General features: G+C 34.0%; 1 protein-coding gene across 1 annotated transcript in view; it reads left to right on the top strand.

Moving 5' to 3' along the window:
- Positions 1 to 702: 702 nt before the first annotated feature.
- LOC112055112 (all trans-polyprenyl-diphosphate synthase PDSS1) overlaps positions 703 to 22,017 on the top strand; it is a 65,282-nt gene continuing 43,967 nt past the window's right edge. Inside the window, exon 1 of the mRNA XM_052884553.1 lies at positions 703 to 914. Within this exon, the coding sequence (XP_052740513.1) occupies positions 765 to 914 (150 nt within the window). The 5' untranslated portion in view covers positions 703 to 764. The remainder of the gene's footprint in view (positions 915 to 22,017) is intronic.

Below are 22,017 nucleotides of genomic sequence, written 5' to 3'. Positions count from 1 at the left end.
TCGTTATCCACCACATAGGCTAACCACTAAACCGACGAGTCATTTATTGCTCTACTATTCTGCTTACAGACTTTAACCACAGTAGAATTGCAGCAAATTCTATAATAATTATAGAACGTGTATCTCAAACGCGTATTAAAATTTGCAACCTTATCTAACAGGATCTTATAAAATTTCATTGGACAGGGAAACAACATTCTTACAGTATACTATGTATAATCTTACAGGTATTCCATGACTGTTCCCCCGGGTTGAAAGTTTCTTCTCTCCGAGTTTCTCTCAGAGAAAGTTAAACCAGAGTTTTTTCTCCGCCACATGATGGTCCCAGCACCAGCAAGGTGAATCCATGGAATAAAAAATTCTTCATCTTTAAAAATAACTTAAATTATTTGTTCTCAAACATACATAAATACTTACAGGATTATTGTTATATTTCAAATTATCTATGCGTACATTTTTCCTTATGTAACAGGCTGATATCAAGATGTTTATCTAAGAAAAATCAGTCTCTTAGTGATAAATTAAAAAAGAATAGTTTCTTCAAATAATCAAACTGTAACGCAGCAGATAGTGTGATATGAAATTAAAAATATTTTTTTATTTATAAAACCTACTAAAAGCTACTAGTTTTTCATTTCTGGCAATACTGGTAGATTCGAAAGATTGACAATCAGCTGTCTAAGTGGGGAGGAAAAAGCTGATCGCTCGGGCGCTATGTGTGTAATGTAGTTCATGTCTTCAAGCGTTTGGTCGCAGTTGTAGCTATGGCGTGTTTAAGTTCGAGTAGGCTTTGTGCTCGTGTTCAGGATCAGTTAATGTGTCAATTCGGACCTAAAGTTCGAAGACAGACTGTATTTGTGAAACTCAAACCACCCGGACCATCTCCGTTGAGGATATTTGGAAAGACCTGTCAGGTTAGATAATTTCTTTAAAACGAATTATAACACCTTTTTAAAACTTAATTATCTCATAATTATATAATTAATTGGTATAAAAATGTACAATTACCAATCTTATTATGATCTTTGATTGTAACTTTGACATTAACAACAATCCTTTTTACATAACAGCATGTCATTAACCTATAAAGTCAGCTGATCTATTCGAGATTTCGATTTATTTTGCAATAAATATATTTTTAATTAAACTTTAGTACAATCAAATCACATCTACAAAAAAATCCGTGAAATTATACACTGTATGCTTGCCTAGTGCGATGAATTCACAAAAATTCTAAAAAGTGAAATTATGTCTGCGGTCAGTAGGTCAATTCGCGGCACAGGTTTCTCGGGTAAAACCTGCGATTTCCATTGAAATCAAAAGCTTTTACTTGTGACAAATAAGGCGTTTATTGTTACACATTAAATGATCAGATAAAATTCAAGTTTGAAAATTTAATATCGATATAGAACACGATAATAATCGATCGGATATGTATGTAATATTTAGGAAACTATCAAACAGTAATAACTACAGAGTACATAGATGAGTAGTTAATTATTGAACATTTATTTATGAAATTTCCTTAAGGTAATTAGTAGTAGTGTGATTCAGTACAACTTATCGCGGCTGTACTCGGCCGGCAACCGCGCGGCCAATGGTGCGGTCACGAGCCGCGCGAAACGTCGTGCTTTCTCGAGCAGCGTGCGAGCATGCGATGTAGAATCTTGACGAGTCACACAAAACTTTCTAAGCAACAATTATGACATTAATATTTAATTTCGCCTATTCAAAATCCAATGGAAAGATATTTTCTAGCCATTTTCCGTCGTTATTTTATAACTTTGATTCTGACGTCAATTGTAAAATACTAGCCGACGTCCCGTGGTTTCACTCATGTAGTCCACGTTTCTATGAGAATGCAGGATAAAATATAGCCTGTGACACTCACAAATATCGTGACTTTTTTGTGGTAGGTACAAGAATTTTTAAAATTATTTTACTAATTATAAATTTATACTATATAGGTAGGTACATATTATAAAAAGGTAAAGTTTGTGGTGTTATAGGAATGTATAATGCTCGCGGATGTAAATGAGAATCGCTAATTTGATGTACTATAATGCTATTCACGCTCACGCAAAAACTACTGAATTAATTTCGATGAAACTTAACTGCAGTACCTAGTAGACGTATAGGACCTACATACTTCGTAATAAACTAATAAGCCTATACGCTTTTGTTTACTAAAGAAATTGCGGGAATTAAATCGAAATCAAATCAAATTTTTACGAAAAAACTTCCCTGAAATAGTTGCAATCAATTAACGAAAATTGGATTAGTGATTTTTATAAAATCAGACATGTAGTGTGTGTAGTGACATATAGGTACTAAGTTACATAAAATTATATGGGTCGAACAGAACATAACAGCCTATTTTAAAATCGGTTAATAAGTTCATTTTACTAAACTAAGGTACCGTCGCCTGTTCGATTATCAAGTAACGTAAACCTAGTGTTTATAATTAATATAATTGTAATAATAATTATTTCAAAATCGTTCATATTAAAGGCTTGTATGGTTTGGAAAATCTTGCAGCCATTCACAAACATGAGGTGCCTACTTTAACGAAAACGAAACTTAATCAAATAAAAGTCATGCAGAGCTCAGTGCCGGTTGCCAGTGAAAGTTGTGTGATATTTGGCAAAATTTTATTACCATCGAACGCTAACATTAGGTAGACGACCTGTTGCTGTGTTGTTTAATCATTTAACGATCGATTTAAATAACCTATCTACAGCTCGTGCGGATTAACTTGACACCTGGCTCGAATGATGTTTGTATTAGTGTTTCTTTGATTGTGTTTGGCAGCCAGGTGTCAAGTGCACTAGTTAATGCGCACGAGTTATATGCTACCTGTCGGTTGTTTATTAGCATAGCATAGTTTCAGTTCATCGCAATCAGCATTCTCCCCTTACTATTGGAATAAATTTTAATTTGACCGGGAAAACATTACCCTAGTTCTGAAGCAGTTGGATAAAAAGCTAGGTCCACTAATAAAAAAGTCAAATAATAATAGATAAACGAACGGAATACGCGATAGTTATAGATGTTCGTTGTCTTTAACACAAAACGGACTTTATACTAAATGACGCCGCGCCGATATATGTATTGTATAGCCTATAGCCTTCCTCGGTAAATGGGCCATCTAACACTAAAAGATTTTTTCAAATGGGACTAGTAGTTCCTGAGCTTAGCGTATTCAATCAAACAAACAAATAAACAAACAAACTCTTCAGCTTTATAATATTAGGATACTTAGATTAAAACAACTCTTACTTTAATGAATTACTACTTAAGTTTAGACTTTACTAATTGTTTTCTGTGTACTTTACTAAGTAATCAAGTTGCGGTTGTCCATTAGTATTTTCATTTTATAAAATCATACTGATATGACGTTTTTAATGCTCTTGTAGAGCATTAAACACTCTAAAGTAGATAGATATCTCGCTTTTTGAAAACCTTTCGCCTCTTCGATTAATACTTCGATACTTTTAACGAAATCTGAACACTTGATGATAGGTGACAATGCAGTTAAAAATAAAAACTCGATATAAGTACGCTAATAGCTTGCTAAATTCGTTTGTAGACCTGGGCTGGGAGGCGGGTAGCGATGACAGATAAACCCACAACTGATGCACCCCACTTCAAACCTCAGCCCCGCGCGCACGACTACACACCCGCGCAGTCCTTCCCTTCCCGTCACACGCATATCATGGGAGTGTCATCAATGATTTTCCCAAACTATAGTCGGTAGATTGCCGCTGTTTTTCTTTGCCTTTCCCCGTAACAACGTCTGCTTGGAATTTCTATAGATAATTTAAATCAATAAGACGTCAAAATTTCGGAAATCATAATAAGTACATAACCCGAAAAAGTAATAAATTGTGTTTCTAGAGGTTCCTCTTAAAATTATCCCGCCAATAGCTTGTAGTTTTAATAAAACTGAAATAATTGTTTATTTGAACCTACTACTTTCTGAGATTGTTGCGATCAATCAAAAGCAATCTTCAGCATCATAATATTTGTATAATATCTAGATTATTTATCTCTGAATCTTCAAATATGTTTCATGCAAAATATCACGTCCAGATTTTAGCTCCGTAACTTTATGCCTGAAAGGAAAATTCAAGTAACGAGTATTTGTAACATAGCGTTTATAAAGTGGCCATGTTTAGCACATTAGCCTATTTCTCTTTAATGGCGCTATTATTGAGGTAAACGAATTGAACATATATCGGCCTGCATGTACGAGTAACATCCATCGCAAATGATGCTCACTAGAAATGCGGAACACACAACTATTTGTTCAGTCGACATCATTGTATAAGACTTTGCAGCAACGTACACTACGTAGCATATGTTATTTTCGACTTACAACACTCTTTTCGATACAAAAATACGTGATAACCATACCAAAGAAAAAGGGCACACGGTGGTTAGACACAGTAATTACTTGGCAGGCTTTTTTCATATTAAATTTTACTAGCAGTATTCTTAAGTTATTTGAAACACCTTGAACTGAAGTTTAAAACTCGACGTAGTTTAAAACGTTGCCACATGAATCAAAATTTTAAATGATTTTCGCAATAGCTCATCACATTATTCAATTGACCAATCGTGTGATATTTTACATACCTTTGGAGTAGGTTATATATAAAAATTACGTAAATTTTACCAGTTTTAGTTCGTATACGTGAGATATTTTACAAATTGACTCATTTTATGCAAGCCCAACTGATGTCTGTGTCAGGTTACTCTGATTATATTAGCATTTTCGACAGACTTGAAAAATGCACAGGGCTTTTTTTTTTGAAGGTGTTTTTTCTTATTTCTCAGCATAGCCATGTTAGGGATGCTAATAGACCAGGTCATGTCCGGGCGGGCCGAGGCCGGGTGGTAACGACCGTGTGGTAGACGAGCGCCTTACGTTTGTAGACGGGCCCGGACGGTACACGGATCATGCACTTTGTAATATAAACGCTTCATACTTTTTTTTAATACTTACAACCGACTTCAAAACATTAACGTATCCACGAAACTAAAAAGGGAAATATTTACATTATGTAAACATTATACCTAATATTTTCTACCTATTTACCCATAAAATTAGTTTGTGTAAAATGACATAGGTGTTTGCTATAAATAATGAATCAAAAGAAAAAGGCCATCTGGCACAGGTTTTAAATAATTTTGTATTATAGTTTTAGTAATGAACTTTATTATGTTTTAGTTTACAAATGTATCGCTTACGTTATTGATTAGCTAGTCTCTTTTCTAAACTTCAATAATTTTACTTTTTCCAAGTACTTATTTTATGTTTTTATTCTAAATTTAATGTGTTAAATAAAATGTCTACGTACATAGTAGCAAGAGAAGCGGTCACCACTTACTAAACGTCCTTGTGGCCGCAGAATGTTTAGCCTGGTACCATTGAGCAAGCGTTTCGGTCGCCTCTTGCAAACAATGAACTCATCAGCGCTTGTGGAAGCAATATTAATTGCAGTTACCCTGGCACGTGATGTTGGTCTTCGATAAGGTCTGGGTATGAGAATATTGATGTAGATAAACACTTTAACGTTGAAATTGTCGACTGAAACTGAAACTATCTTACTAACTAACTTAGTTTTTGTCGTAATTATGTTATCTTTACCTACTAATTAATCTACTTGTACTTCTAGTAGGTACCTGCTCGTAATCTATTTTAATATTATAAAGCTGAAGAGTTTGTTTGTTGGTTTGTTTATTTGTTTGATTGAACTGATTTCAAAAATTCTTTCAGTGTTCGATAGCCCATTTATCGAGGAAGGCTAGGCTATATAGTATCCCCGTATTTCTACGGGAACGGGAACCACGCGAGTGAAACCGCGCGGCGTCAGCTAGTATTATATAGTTTGTAAGGTTGTAGTAGGTGGAGTCAAATTTTGTAAATTTTTTTAATAATAGAAAACCAAGTTATTTGATAGTGGATTATAGGAATACTAGCGGACGGCCGCGACTTCGACCGCGTGGAATTCGGTTTTTCACAAATCGTGCGGGTACCATGATTTTTTTTGAGATGAAAAGTAGCCTGTGTTGATCCAGAGTAAAATCTATTTTCATCCTAAATTTCAGCATAATCGTTTCAGTAGCGCCAGTGCAAAAGAGGAACAAACATACACAATACACAAACATACACACAAACTTTCGCCTTTATACTATTACTAGCGTACGACCGCGACTTCATCCGCGTGAAATATAGTTCTTCACAAATCCCTCGGGAACCATGGATTATTCCGAGATTAAAAGTAGCCTATGTCACCTATACAAACATCCATACAAACTTTCGCGTTTATAATATTAGTAGGGTTAGTGTGATAGCTTTGTCCCGTATATCCGCTTATTCCAGGAGAGCAGACTCCATGCGGTTTCTCCCGCGTAGTTCCCGATTCAGTGGAAAAACAGAGACAAAATTATTATGTTATTCACCGATATTGTAGCTTTCCATTACAGAATTTTTAAAAATAGGTTTAGTTAGTTATGCGAATATTGTTTGTTTGTTTAATAATAATTAAACAAACAAACAAAATCATATTCGAATTTTTATAATATTAGTTAGGATTTCCATATTTGCACTACGTTATATTTTATTAAGTCAGCCATTGACGGTCAATTATTCTCACGTTTCTGCAGCGCAAACGGCAGCGAAGACGTTTTATAAGTCGAGCCGTCATGCACGCAGTGACAAATACACAATAAGTTATAGTCGTGGGTGCTAAAGAAACGTGAGAATAATTGATCGTCAATGGCGTGCATTAAGCTTCGTGTCTTCGTAATAAATAAACTCGCTTTCGTATTACTATATTGTAATTTGTCGATGAATAAATAGGTAATTAACATAAACTTATTTTAACTTTAAATTATAAGTTGTAATTATGTATGTAGATTTTTTCTTCGTTCCACGTGAAAACATATTATAATATAATGGGCCGACAGCCTGCGATACCCAGACATACCTCATTCTAAGAAAGAAACTATTATAGATAAGTATGGTAGCCTATTATAGAGATTCGTCCGTGGCCTTTTTTTTCAAAATTCTAAATTCGAAATAATTTATTGCCAGAATACGCTAAATAATCACAATCTGCTTAATAAGCGTGCAAGAAATACATCACACAAATAAAAAATAATACTAATAATAATAATTAAAGAGACAATGTCAAAAATATTAAATTTATTTATTTTTATGTAAAACATTTTGGAAGGTAGTAGATTCCATCCAATGTTCCAAATCCTCAAATTGTTCAAGTACACAACGTAATTTTTTGTTATTCCCTCCGGGATGTCATAAAAAATCATACCTTCAGTCGCCAGTCTATTAGCTTCGTGGCGACTGAATAGTAGCTTCAATAGAGATCCTTAAAGTTTTTTACGTTGTTTTTTAAAGTGGAAGCTTGATTCGGGACTTGATTACTTTTCCGAGGAAAATAAGCATTATACTTAAATCTTAGTCTTAGTCGGGTCGGGACACTTGAAAACTGGTATCTTCTGAAGCTACCACAGTCCAAGCTCCATATCTAATTAGCTACCGCACCGTACTTGTCTTGTAGGACCTTCTCCTTCTTCCTATATCGATGATCCTATTCGTGGTATGTCTGGCTGTCACATACTATCGCTCTATAATGCTTATATGGTATGATTAGGGTAGCTTCACTTTTTTTGTATTATGATACACATAGCTGCGTTCAGTTAAGAAAAACAGTAATAATAATTGTTATTCGTATGTTATGTTACTTAGTGTAACTTTACGATTAACAACAATGCAACAAAACAAATGTAATCGACTTATGATGTTTATTTTATAGGTTGTTAATAAAGACCAAAATTGTGAATAGGCCAGCTGTGTTGTACTAGTAAATTAAGTAACTTTTTGCAAAATAATATACATATTACGTAATAAAATAATAACACACAATATACATACTTATTACACATATATGTACTTAATGTCTAGGACATAGTTCAGATTTTAATCAATACGACCCATTATGATTTTTTTAAATTACTAAATATTATTTTCATTTCATTTTTGTATTACTTATAAATATGCGACTATTTTATAACATGTAAAAAGGCAAAACAGCGTATTATTAAGTCCAAATGTCATGTAAAATCTCAAAGCCCAAAACTTGAATAAATTATACAACTTTTAGATTTTTATTCTGAAACTCTAGAAGTTTGTAAGTAACTCACACAAAAAATCACTGGACAAACTAAGATAATACAAAACTATCTACATATTTCTTATCTCTGTGTCTAACTCCAAAATTACTAAGTAAAATTTACTTATGATTTTCACAGGTAATATTAAGTTTTGTTTCGTTCAGAATAAAACTAATATTATAAAGATGAAGAGTTTGTTTATCTTTAATATACAGCAATCAGGAATTACTGGTCCGATTTCAAAAATTCTTACTGTGTTAGATAGCCCATTTATCGAGGAAGGAGGTTAAATATTACCCCTGTATTCCTACGGGAACGCGAACCACGCGGGTGAAACCGCGGGGCGTCAGCTTGTGTACATATATAAAAAAAATAACCAAAAACAAACTAATTCTACACGCACGTAGCCGTGAGCGTCCGCTTGTTAGTAGCTAACGATAATTTCCATAATGACGATTTTCCCTGGAAATCCATTTGGATTGTTATTTAATAAGTTAAAGGTAATACGAGTTATTTCGGCTTTTGAGAGCGTGACCGTTCCATGTTTTGTAATATCGAATGCCTACTTAATGCAACTCGTTCTGATAGCATGTTGCGTTTACAACTATACTTGCACTCGTATTAATATGATTTGCTTAGCTCAAACTGAGACAAATGTAGTATTCATTTATCACACCTTCATTATCAGCCCATATTCGGCTCACTGCTGAGCTCGAGTCTCCTCTCAGAATGGGTTAGGCCAATAGTGCACCACGCTGGCCCAATGCGGATTGGCAGACTCCACACACGCAGAGAATTAAGAAAATTCTCTGGTATGCAGGTTTCCTCATGATGTTTTCCTTCGCCGTTTGAGATACATGTTATTTACTTTATCACACCTACACCTAAATAATTTAGACCACTAACAATATTTTAAATTAAAACATTAACAGAGTTCAGTAGGCCTCGTGAAAAGAAATAGACAAGTTTCAACCAATAGCATTGCGTTGGGGCGAAAGAGATTCTCCGCCGGCATTGAGTGTCATTTTGCCTATTTCTCTTTACCGTGCGTCCAACGACATACATCGTTGGACGCATGGTACAGCTCAAGTAAACAATACAGATATTTTAAGTTTTTTTTTCTACATAGGTAAGTTACGTATAATAATGATGTCCTGAAAAGTATGTGTTTTTTAAACGACGTCAAAAAAGGAGGAGGTTGAAATGTCATCCAAGTAACCGAAATCGCGTATTTTTGTATTCTGCGACTTTTAAGTAGTGTTTATGGTCACTAGAATTCAACCTTCCAGTTTCGTCATCATCTGATGACATTGCTGCAAGGTATGCGTGGAACTTCGTATTTTGTAGCTGTGACATCTCGTGTGGAATTTGATTCTGGGACAAAGTAAAAAAAATGTTTTTTTTTTAATTCAATTGACTTTAATGATGTCATCATCATCATTATCAAAACATATTCGGCTCGAGTCACGTGATATTTAATTTCTTAAAATGCATACAACGGAAAAGTTGAGGGTGCATGCCCCGGGCCGGTCTCAAACGGTGAAGGAAAAACATCGTGAGTAAATCTGCATACCAGAGATTTTTCTTAATTCTCTTCATGTGTGAAGTCTGCCAATCCGCATTGAGCCAGCGTGGTGGACTATTGGCCTAACCCCTCTCATTCTGAGGAGATATTCGAGCTCAGCAGTGAGCCGAATATGGGTTGATGATGATAATGATACCTATGTAAACTGTATTTTTCGCGGACAAAGTCGCGGGCGTGCACTAGTTTATAATGAAAAGTTACCCGTAAATTACGCTCAGTAGTAGTTTCATTGTTAAAGTTAATTAAGTGGCTATAATGATCTTTTGGATTGAATTAAGTAATGTTGAATTGTTGCGTCTCGCGTACCTACGCTAAAATTAGACATTTTTTCTTGAAAAATACATAATAAACCATAGAAAGTTATAATGTTGAGATGTATTTTGCATAAAACTGTTTTGAAAGCCTCGGTTAATGTGTATTCATATTTTAAAGAATGCCACTAAATGGGCTTGTCTAGTTGTGGATTCGGTCCTCCAATCTATGTAACTAGACGTTTTTTATGTGCTTTAAACGACGAAGCCTTCTGAAAAAGCCTTCTTCTGTGACAGACGGACACACGAGTGTTTGAATTTTGTATAGAATGTGTAGAGATCACTAATAATACCTACACAGGGTTGGGCATATTAATAATTATACGATGTGGCCATTCGAAACAGTTTTGATGGCGTCAAAATAGTACGCATGCTTTTTTTCTATATAATTTACATTATCGAACATTATTCGTCACTTGTAATAAATAATCCAATTACAGTAAAAAATGGACTAATTCAAAACTTCCAAAATCTATATACTCGTATCAGGTAAAATATATTACTCTAAAAATAGCATCCGAAATCTGTATTAGATCCAGGTTAGATAGTAAAGAATTACACAGACACTTAATCAGATGCAAGTACATAACATGTAGTGGTAATTATGTAACGGTTAGATGCATTTTAAGTTAATTTTAGCGCTCTAGAAACTGAATGACAAAAGCTAAGAATTTTTCAACTACTTACTGCTTGCAACATGATTACTCGTAAATTAAATTAAAAATTAATTTGTCTAGTGCTCAAGTGACAGCAGACGAAAAACTTTAAAACGCCTAAACTGTCTAGGTATATAATCAACCAAATATAATCATGTCTACTTTTTGGAGTTCTAATAAAAATACTTTTACGTGTAACCATAATTTCAAAATATATTATAAATGTACAAGTGTGTAATTAAAATCGTTATAGGTATATTTGCAAATCAATTTGATTAATTTATGTATATAATAATAATAATAAGCTTTATTTTCCCATTTAGATAGTACTTAACAATATCTTAAAACTATTCTAACTAATCTATATATTTATCTAAATAGTTAATTTATGTACTAGTTAATAATGGGCCCCTTCGGGTATAAGCCTCCTCCATCTTTTTCCAATTGTCCCTTTCTTTTGTGAGTTCCATCCAACCTTGGCCAGCCACTGCGGTAATTTATGTATATGTGGAGTACAAATTCGTCATGTTCAAAAGCTGATATTCTTTGTCTAGACAAGAAATTTGATTGTATAAAATTTATGGTACAATATTAATAGTTAGATTTTTTAAATAACACTTGGTTCTAGATTTTGAAAATGTAGAGTTTAATTTTTGGTTTTCTAACTTTGTAATGTTAGTTCAGACTTGAAAATGTAAAACTGGGATGTTAGTAAATTGACATTTACTTAAAAGGGTAAATGTTAGCAATACCTATTCCTTTTATGCATATCTTTTTTCTTGTTTGACATAGGGCGGAAACGCGGAGCTGCACAGAAATAACATTACTTATACTCGTTCGTACAAATTTACTTACACGTTGAGATTTATTTTATGGTTTACTTTACATACATTTTGTTAGTAAATATATTTATGTTAAGTAATAGTAAACTTCTTCGTACCTTAAAATCTACACTGCCATCAATTACACACTGAACATTCCTTTGCTCTTAACATCGTCCTTGATTTTTGACCTCTGGATTCTGTGGTGAGGTCTTTGACACACTTACCGCTTGTTTAGTAATTGCACTTTGGTAATTATAGCTACACGTACATATAGTTACATATTATGACCCTAGAATGGTAATCTTAAGACAGTGTTGAAATAAGAATTTTGCTCAACACAAATGTTTACGCTCTTCTGACGTTTAAACACGCGTCCACATAACCGCATCGTATCTACAATTACATAAAATCCGTATGATACAGATCAGTGGACGTACTTGGATTACTGACTGAAGAATACTACGATCCGTTTTTGCGATGCGTCAGATACGTACGATGCAGATCTCTTGACGCCTGCAGTTAATCAAATGTAGGTAAATGGTTAAGTATCAAAAATGGCTGTAAATCACATGTATTTTGTGACACCATTGTATTCAAATATCATTTTCAACTCGAACTATATCCTATTTTTATGCTATGTATGGTTGTACGAATGACTTATACTAAATGTATGTGAAATGTCGTATGAATATTTATTAAGTATTATTTCTGTCAGGGAATACCCGGGGTTGTGCCCAGTTTGATGTAGAGCTACAGCCTACGCGAGGAATTTACGATCGCCAGAAAATAATAAAAGAAAAGTGGTTTTACTGATGTACGCTTTAAGAGGTTTTTACTGATGTATGTAAGTGATTAAATGCCTGATGTATGTGATAAAATACTTGTGCTTCTATAAAGCTTGTCGGGAATTTCACAATTAATTTTTATATTGACGTCGTAGGCGATCAGAAAAACTTTTTATCTTAATTTACATTTCTGTGCAACAAGCTATTAACCTTGGAATGCTTCTTTAATTGTAAATGTTTTTTAATTTGTCAAAGGTGCCAGTAGTTTTAGCGTTCCGTAGTCTCCAACATGTGGAAATATTTATTGTATCGTCCCAGACGTTGTTATTATTTTAATTTCATTTATTTCTTGTGTAGATTTATTATTGACATATTTAATAATAAAACTAATAAAAGATTTGAAATATAATTTAAAATTTAAAATTTAAGAGACATATGAATAAATGTCGTAAATTAATAAACCAAATCTAAAACTAGTAGGTACTTTCTTTGGTACAATAAAAAAGTGTATTGTCAATGACCGTGAAATGGCTGCGATTACCTAGACAATGGTGTTAAAGCTGGTCTCCACTCTGGAGACTCTGGATCAAAGATAATTATATTCATAGCCATAACAAATAAGCTGTATGGAGTTGTTACCTACATAGTAATAGTCTTTGACCAAAATCATTACTCTTCGTCACGGTTCGCATAGTCGGGTAGAAAGAACCCTTGTAATAAATTTCACTGGCACTTGCCCTGTCGTTTTACCCAAGAATGGTGTATGCTTTTTGATTGCCCTATAATTATTCTGCATTCTTTGTGGTGTTCCATAAGCGTGAAATATTAACGATATAATCAATAAATTCTAAAGGTTCCGGGTAGAGCAACGAACTTTCGACATTTCACAATAAAACGTCTACACTATAAGCTTTACAAAGGCATGCAGTAGGTGGCTGTAGGGAAAAACATTTTTCTCAGTTCTTTTTGTAGTACCTACGAGTATATCCGTCACATACATTAAACAATTTAAATGGTAATAAAACCCGTATGTGAGTTGAATAAAAAATGTTTGCAATGAGGATGATATTTTTTGAAAATAAATGTATGTAGTATGGTGGTCCAATCCCCTGATCTCATCTATCTCATATTATCTAAAAAATATCGTTTGGGTTTTTTATTCAAATCATTTTCCAGTCCCGTAAAGCAAGTGCAATTTTAGTTATAGCGAGTAGGTATGCTATGTTTCATTTATTGTGTAGTGTCATTCATACATAGGTCTATTATATTTCAAAATACCTTTGTCAAAATTAATTACTCTCTCAAAATAATTATTGTGTTATTCATAAAAATATTTATTTTGTACAAAAATATTGCAGTGGGTAGTAATGTGCGCGCGAGGACTGTAGCGCGTTTAAGTCTTTTACTCCGTAAATAAACATTGCCGTGCGTTTCTCTTAGAAATGTAATAAGTTTAAATTATATACATGTAAATAACACAGACAATGAACTACTTGGTTCGTAACAATTTTTGCAAATAAAGTTATATATTTTTTTATACATGTAGGTCAGTTTACGAGGTATGTTACCTAGGAGTACAATGTTATTCAAAATATTCAGATAAAATGCTGCTCGGTTAATAGCTCAAAAGTAGGGGCCGCATACCGGATTTTTATTCAACTGTAAACTTTCATAAATAGATTTATTCATAAAGGAAGACATAAAATGTATGGAAACTATAGCTCGTGCGGATTAACTTGACACCTGGCTCGAATGATGTGTGTACTATGTTTGTTTGGTAGCCAGGTGTCAAGTTAATGTGCACGGTAATAGGTATAGGTACGTCATATTTTTTAAAGAGAAATTCGGCAAAAGAAGATTTAGAACAAGTACTTACGATTTTGCCCAGGATTTTCTTCGTTACATTTAAGAAAAACCACGGCCGTATAAGAAAAATTACTAAAATTACTTTTCTAATTATATCAATGTTGTTTTGTATATAAAGAATACACGTCAATACATACATATATTATAATCCTACAAATGATTATGTACGTACTATTTTAGGTCTACTATCTCATATCCGGCCTTGAATTTTGGCGGGAAGCAGACCGCTATCCGTTTCACCTTAACAAAATAGTTGCCGTAAATTATTGTACTTAACATATCGTAATTTAACGCCTAGTTAAATAATAAGATATGGCTATAATAAACATTTGAGTGTGATAATGGGGAATTTCTTAATCATTTGAATTGTAAATCCATTGTTATAGGCAATTATATCAACACGTAAAACACATTTAACTTCAAAAATATTAGTTTTACAAGAAAAATATAAGAGTAATTCAAATTTATTATATATTTTAGCTATCGTAACAAACTTTCATAATTATAGTATCACATTTATGTGTAATTTCTACATTAAGTATAGGCGATCGCAAAAATAGTAGTTTAGTTTAGTTAAAATTACGAACACACTCGATTTCTCCAGGTTTCCATTATTAGATCCTGACATGATGAATATGAAACCACCACCCTTTAAAACAAAAAAAATAATTTTCAAATCGGTTCAGGCGTCTTCGAGTAATCGATTCACATAAATTAAAAATAAAATACCGGTCAACTTGAGAACCTCTTCATTTTTGAAGTCTGTTAAAAACATTAGCTTAGAAGATTAAAAACATTAGATTAGAAGATTGGCGCAAATTTACGTGAATGATAACAGTAATGAGTGATTAAAAATATTTTTCGATCTTCCAAAAATTAATCTATATCTTTCTAATTGATATGATTACGCATTGATTGTCTTTATTACAATCAATGGAACGTGTCAATTGGTTAGCTACTATTTTTAGTAACACAGGACGGGCGACGCTCACTTTCTATTGTATTAATTGTTATGTGCCGCTGACACATGCAATTTTACGTGCGGCAATGTGCACCGACATTTACATTGTAAACGGGTTAGTTTTTTTCTTTAATTTACAGCCCCTGAACAAACGTGAAGTGAGCATGCACTGATAATGCGTAGTTAGTGTAATGTGATGTAGGAAACGTTAACTTCGTTTATTTAACAGAACGCACAGGTTTTTCCATACTGGCCATTGAATGGCAGCGTATGGGATAGTTTTGAGTTATTCGGTTTTTCTCATTCCACAGTTTTGTTTTCGTACGCGGAAAGAATGTTTAAATTATCGTATTGAAGAGTCGCTTGTTTACGCGATGTATCTTAAAAAACTGAAGGTAATATCCAAAGCCACTGGGATATCGAAATTAACTACTTTTGAATGGGAATTGTCGTTCCGCAATTTTGGCGAACGAAGTCCACCAAGGCACCTTGTTAAGTTAGTAATGTAACAAAACACTGATTAACTGCAAAATCTATACATATAAGTAACTCGAATCTATTATTATCGAGTACATTAAAAATTGGAACTCTAAATCGAAAATTTTCTCCAAAGAATTGAGACAAAAACGATGTAGCTTCAATTTTTATCACATTTTTCTTTAAAAGTACCTAATTATTGATAATATTGCGTAAAATATTAATAAAAATTGTACACAAAGGGAAAATTCGCAAGGTTTAGTTAGTTAAATAATATATTTAAAGCGTGAAATAGTATTTAGCAAGCCCGTGCAACGTGGAGCTATTTAATCTTGTTAGCTATATTCTAATGATGGTTATATAATATACGTATTCGCAGCCATTGTAATGTATTACACAATATATTTTAATTTAAATTGTCGTTAGAAGTTTGTTAAGAAATAAAATAAACTTTCTGCTAACATCGCTGTGGCGTGTGTGTAATGAAATGTAAATCATTATTATGCGATCCGTTGGTGTCGGCGACCGGCGTGAGTTGAATCAGCCACTGACGAACAAGTAATCTCACATGCCTGCAGCGCTAACGGCTTGACGTCCGATAAAACTGATCGTGTGTTGGTCGATGTGCATGACATCCTGCCCATCGCGACCAACACACGATCACTTTTATCAAGAAATCTCACATGCCTCCAGCGCTAACGGCTTGACGTTCGATAAAACTGACCGTGTGTTGGTCGATGTGCATGACATCATGCCGATCGCGCTGCAGGCATGTGAGATTACTTGATCGTCAGTGGCTGACATTGTTTGATTGCTAAATAGTTTGCCGAGTTTTCATTTATATTTAGACACCTAATTTGGGCAACTATTGAATGGTGGCACCAAAGATTTGTCATTATGTATTGTGTTGTATGCGTGTGACGTCACAGTTTGTACCATTTCATTTAACCATCGTTTTAATTGAATACGCAATTTCGAAAAGGGGACAATATGTCGGATATTCTGCACATACTTATATCTCACAAATATAAAATATATAATAACATATTTAGAACTAGCAGATGCCCGCGACTTCGATGGCGTGAAAATCAATGTACTACATTGAATTAGAATTTTTGAAATTTGATGAAAATATTAGCGCTTTCCTCTTTTCTTCTGCTGATCTCTTCAATTCTGATTCGATCACGAAGAGATAGATATTCCTGGCATAGCTCGTTATATCGCCTAATGTGTGACGCTGAGCTTACATGGATTTAATGGTTCTCTAGCCACTCCTAATATCTACCTTACGTGTATTTATACTCGTACAACAATTCATTAAAGTTTCATCACAGATGGCGTGATTAAGGTACGCATAGATTTATAAATATTGTAATTGATCCTTAAAAAAAATACTAACTGAGATTGATTTACCGCATTAATGTAAATAATTACCTGGCGAGTACGTGCTTATAATATTTAAATCCATGACGAAATAGAGATACGTCTTACATACGTATCTGTCTACATATTTATTGGCGACAAACATTTATTTTCCACAGTAATAATAATATTTTCTGCGTTGACCTAACCCAATTGTCAAGTAGTTAGGTATCCGCGCGAGGTCATAACTTTTTTTTTACTTAATAAGATTGCGATTTCACTTTACGAAGGGATGATATTGTATTGTCTAATATGGTCGTTTTGTAGTGGTACAAATCATTCAACTTTTACCCCTGATTTGTATCTACTGATATTGCACGCTTTATTTCTTTGCGGCATGTGTTTGACACCGCCTTACCACAGTAGTAATCGCAGTCCGCACTCAGATTGACAACCACTATTGGGCCCTTGGGCCTGAAAATCTCAGGCCTGTAAACGGCTGGAAGAACATGACCAGGGGAACAAGATCCGGGCAAGGAGGCATAGCTTCGAGGGCCGTACACCCACCCGGAATTGTATCTGGGAGGCATGTGTCATTAAACCATATAAATGGGTCCATATTATCTTGATAAAAGAAAGCATTTTGTAAAGGCACAAAGTAAAATCGAGATAATATTTTACGTATATTTAATTCCAAAAAGCATTTATGACGCGGTGTGAATGCTCGACCCAATTGTTACGTGTACATTGCTTTCGTTAATTTATGAGTAATTTACTACAAACATCTTTGTCAGATTTTCCTGTGACTAATGAGAGTATTTACTCGTAATTTAGCCACTGTAGAGCTTCACATTCAAGCTGGTTCAAATTTAAATTTTAGGTTTCATTTAAATTATTTCCGTTGAAGTCAATACTTGAATACTTGAGTACTTAAGCAATACAATCAGTACCTACGTACCTAGTCACGAAAAGCATGCGCGCGAATATTTCATTCTCAAGTAAATTGATCGTCATTAAAGGAAATGCAGTGTGTTAGTGTATTGTTAATGTACACAGCGGCTGCAAATAAGTTACTGTTTCTAAAACTCAGCACTTCAATATTTCTTTTAATTTTCCAAACGTCCTACGCTGGCGCCCATTTTGTGACGTCACAATGTTACTTGATGTACTAAACGTCAAACTAACTATTGTTTACTAATATTTTTGCCAGAATGCTTATTATACCTACTTATGTAGCTCTACAAGCTTCTTTTGTGACCTCATCTTAAAACTGGAGTATAATATATATAGGTTGAGAATGCAGATTTTGAACGACAGAATTAGACATAAGGGATGTTGGTATAATTGAAACCTATATCATGTGAATTCTTTTTGACGTGAAAAAGAATCATAGAACAAAACGACACCTACAAGGAACAACATTGTAATACAGTTTTAGTTAATTTTGAGTTATCATGTTCTTGTTGTGCAAAACATGTAGTATGTGTTACTCCTGTGTCTATTATAGTCAACTGCAGTTAATTATTGAGCATATTGATTTACACATCATTGTTTTATGTACTTGTTATTATAATATTAAGCAAACAACGTAATGAGATATATTTATTTTTAAATACACAATACATACATTACAGTTTTTACATTGTGTACTAATTTAGTGTGTCTAGAAACGTCCGTACGTATAAATAGTTGATAATCAACTGCCTACCCTGAGGATTTTACGTACATAGAGTGTCTACCCTAGACAAAAACCTTGTCGTAGGGGAGCCCGGGATGCTAAATTTGCAGTTACTAAAGCGTCATGGGGACCGATTAGATTTGGTAAATTAGATGATAGGAAATATAAATGGTCATATACTTTTTTCGCTTTCAGTGGTGGGAAAAATAGTCTGCAGTTTTTTCGTTTGGCAATTTTGATTAATTCAGCTTACTGGAATTATCAGAAAATATTAACGATTATTTTTAAGATTATTTCCTTCAAAATAAGTAAAAAAAATAACCGCGCTTGTAGTTTGGATTCTGACCAATTTTAAGAGCCCATACTTGGTGGAGGTACTCAACAACGTATAAGGTATAGTCTCTTATGTCCAACTGCCGCGCTCGAGTAACTGCACAAATTCTCTCTTCGGCTCCTCTACTATTGGTTACGCCACTGCATTAATGCCATTTAGATCTACATAACCGGATACACATCACATACTCAATAGAGCAAACAATAGTTTAACAGATAAGGTAAAGATAAGAAACCGATGACAGTCAATCGATCAATCAACTTATTTCCTAAACAGGACAAAGGTGTCATGTCATCTATATGATATGTGGTCAAATGATTTCATCCTTCATTTATGGCGTGCAAAAAATTTACATTAAAATTATAGAACTAGAGACTGGATTAGCCTGACCTTGGGTATTTGATACAAGCTGAATACTGACACTGCAAAGTAGACTCCGCGCCACGAAACAAGTCCCGAAGACGCGGCGCTACTGTCTTAATGGCGCCCATTGTCATTTGGTTAGACGCTGTCAATTTTAGTTCAGGTTTTACAGGTTTGTTTTTTTAGGTGCGGAATCTAGGTATAGTGTGCACTGACACTGACTGACACTGAGCTGTATAAAATGATTGGTGAATGGTTTCCACGGAGTAAATGGTTTGACTAATGCGAACTTATAGTATTGTCCTGAAGTAAATCTAAAAAAATATTACGGTTTGGTACTAAAAAAAAACATTACAGGTTATCCCCAATTCACTAATTACCTTACCTTACCTTATAACGTAACGCTATCAGTTTGAATCCGGTGAAAACTAAAGACGTTTCTGAAAGAACCACAAAAACAAACTGTCTGAGATGAACGTTCAGAGAGAGGCACAGAGCGCTAAAAACCGCTGAAAGTTTTTTTTAAAGTAAATCTAAATGTACGTCAATTTGTACGCAAGTATAATGCTATATGCGTATGCGTGCATCGGTCGTAGCTCGTTGGTTTTGCAACGGCCGGTCGTAGCCCATCAGGTGTGGACTGCAGTAGTGTCGTGTGGTTGCATAAACTGTTGCGAAACACGGATCTCGGTCACTGCCGCTTTTGAGCTAAGGGCACCTGCCGCACCCTCACTTTATCAACTCAAACTGAATCATTCAAACATTTTACTCGAGAGGAGTACATCCGTTATTTCGTGTTGTCAGATTTTGCCAACATGACGCATGCTATTTGGTCCAATTCGAAAGCGATAGATTTTACCTTTCAAACTAAACAGAGGTGTTAAAATTCATGAATATTTTCACTTTTGTTATTTTTTTTGTATACTCCAAAACGTATGGAGCAGCCGTTCTAGTATTCTAGTGTATCTATACTATTCTATACAAATATTATAAAGCTAAAGTTAGTTTGATTGAACGCGCTAATCTCAGGAACTACTGGTCCGATTTGAGAAATTCTTTCAGCGTTAGATAGCCCATTTATCGAGAAGATATTTTCCCCGTATTCTTACGGGAACGGGAACCACGCGGGTGAAACCGCGCGGCGTCAGCTAGTCTTTTATAATTGGTTCGATTGTCAGTTCTTGAACAATTTTGATGTCGATTGAATTTAATATTATGAACCTTTTTCAATGGACTTTAATTAAAAAAGCTATACGTATTGTTGTATTATAATTACATTTATATTACTTTAGTAGAGGTTACTTAGAAAATAACGATTACAAATATCCAAGCGAAGCTTGCCTAATTAATTCTTGACCCATTAATGAATGTTCTTTCTATCGTTTAGTTTCCTTGTATTTTAGTAATTTTAAATTTAGTATTTTAATTAACATTTAATTAGCATTCAGTTTTTATTCAATGAAATCAAGTTTTGTTAGACCTTTGTCGACCTCTAAATTAAATTGTGGGATTGTTAATCATTCTTGAAATATAATAATATATATAAATTCTCCGAAATATAATCTTAGATAAACACAATAATTACCAATATTCATACTATTTAATATTTATACATTTATTTGAGAACTCTTGCAGAAAAAGCATAGCTGTGTTAATGTGAACTGTGTAGGGTAAGGCTATGGTTGCCGGTGCAATAGGCTAGTTGACTCATATCAAATTTAATACACAGAATATTTGCTTTAAACCGAGCTAAATGCAAAAAATTCCGAAAGAGAAAAACGTGAGTTAAACGTGAGTTTGACTCACGTTTTTTTTGGAATCTTGTTAAATACAGAGATGAAAATTGGTATAACTTTGAGTGTAAATATTGCTACTAATATAAATCATGGTTGTTAATAAAAAACTGAAAGGCAAAAGCTATTAGGTACGTAAACAAAACTTGCTTACGTAATGGCACAGATAACAAAAGTTTAATTAAAACTTGGTCATGTTAAAAAACCTACAATTAGAAGAATAGTACTGTTGTCGAAGAGGCGATGGTTAAATGTAAAGTGATAACTTCATGTAAAGTTAACAACACTTCTTGTAAAATGATTATTCACTTTACATGAAGTGAGTACAATTTAAAAAAAACTTTAAAGATTACTAGCTAGCGGACGCCCGCGACTTCATTCGCGTGAAACTCGATGTTAATTTTCACCGCCTTCTGATTTAATTTTCGCGACAAAAATTATCCTAAAATCTTCTACGTATTATTGTATCAAATCCTGTCAAGTTTCATTTAAATTCATTCAAGAGTTTCAGCGTGACGCCCGATTAACAAAAATACGGACAGACAGACGGACAAAAAATTAAAAAAAAAAATATTCTCGTCTTGCGCCTCTTCCTCCTAATATTATAAGCGCGAAAGTGTGTATGGGTGTTTGTTTGGATTTGTTGTTTGTTACTTTTTGACGCCGCAACTACCGAACCGATTTGGCTGAAATTTGGAATGAACCTAGATTTTACTCTGGATTAACACATAGGCTACTGTTCATCCCAGAAAAATCTATAGTTTCCGCGGGATTACTGAAAAAACTGAATTCCACGCGGACGAAGTCGCGGGTGTCCGCT

This window comes from Bicyclus anynana, chromosome 12 (assembly GCF_947172395.1).
Source record: "Bicyclus anynana chromosome 12, ilBicAnyn1.1, whole genome shotgun sequence".
NCBI classification, from domain to species: Eukaryota; Metazoa; Arthropoda; class Insecta; order Lepidoptera; family Nymphalidae; genus Bicyclus; species Bicyclus anynana.
This window is presented reverse-complemented; position numbering and strand designations above follow the sequence as displayed.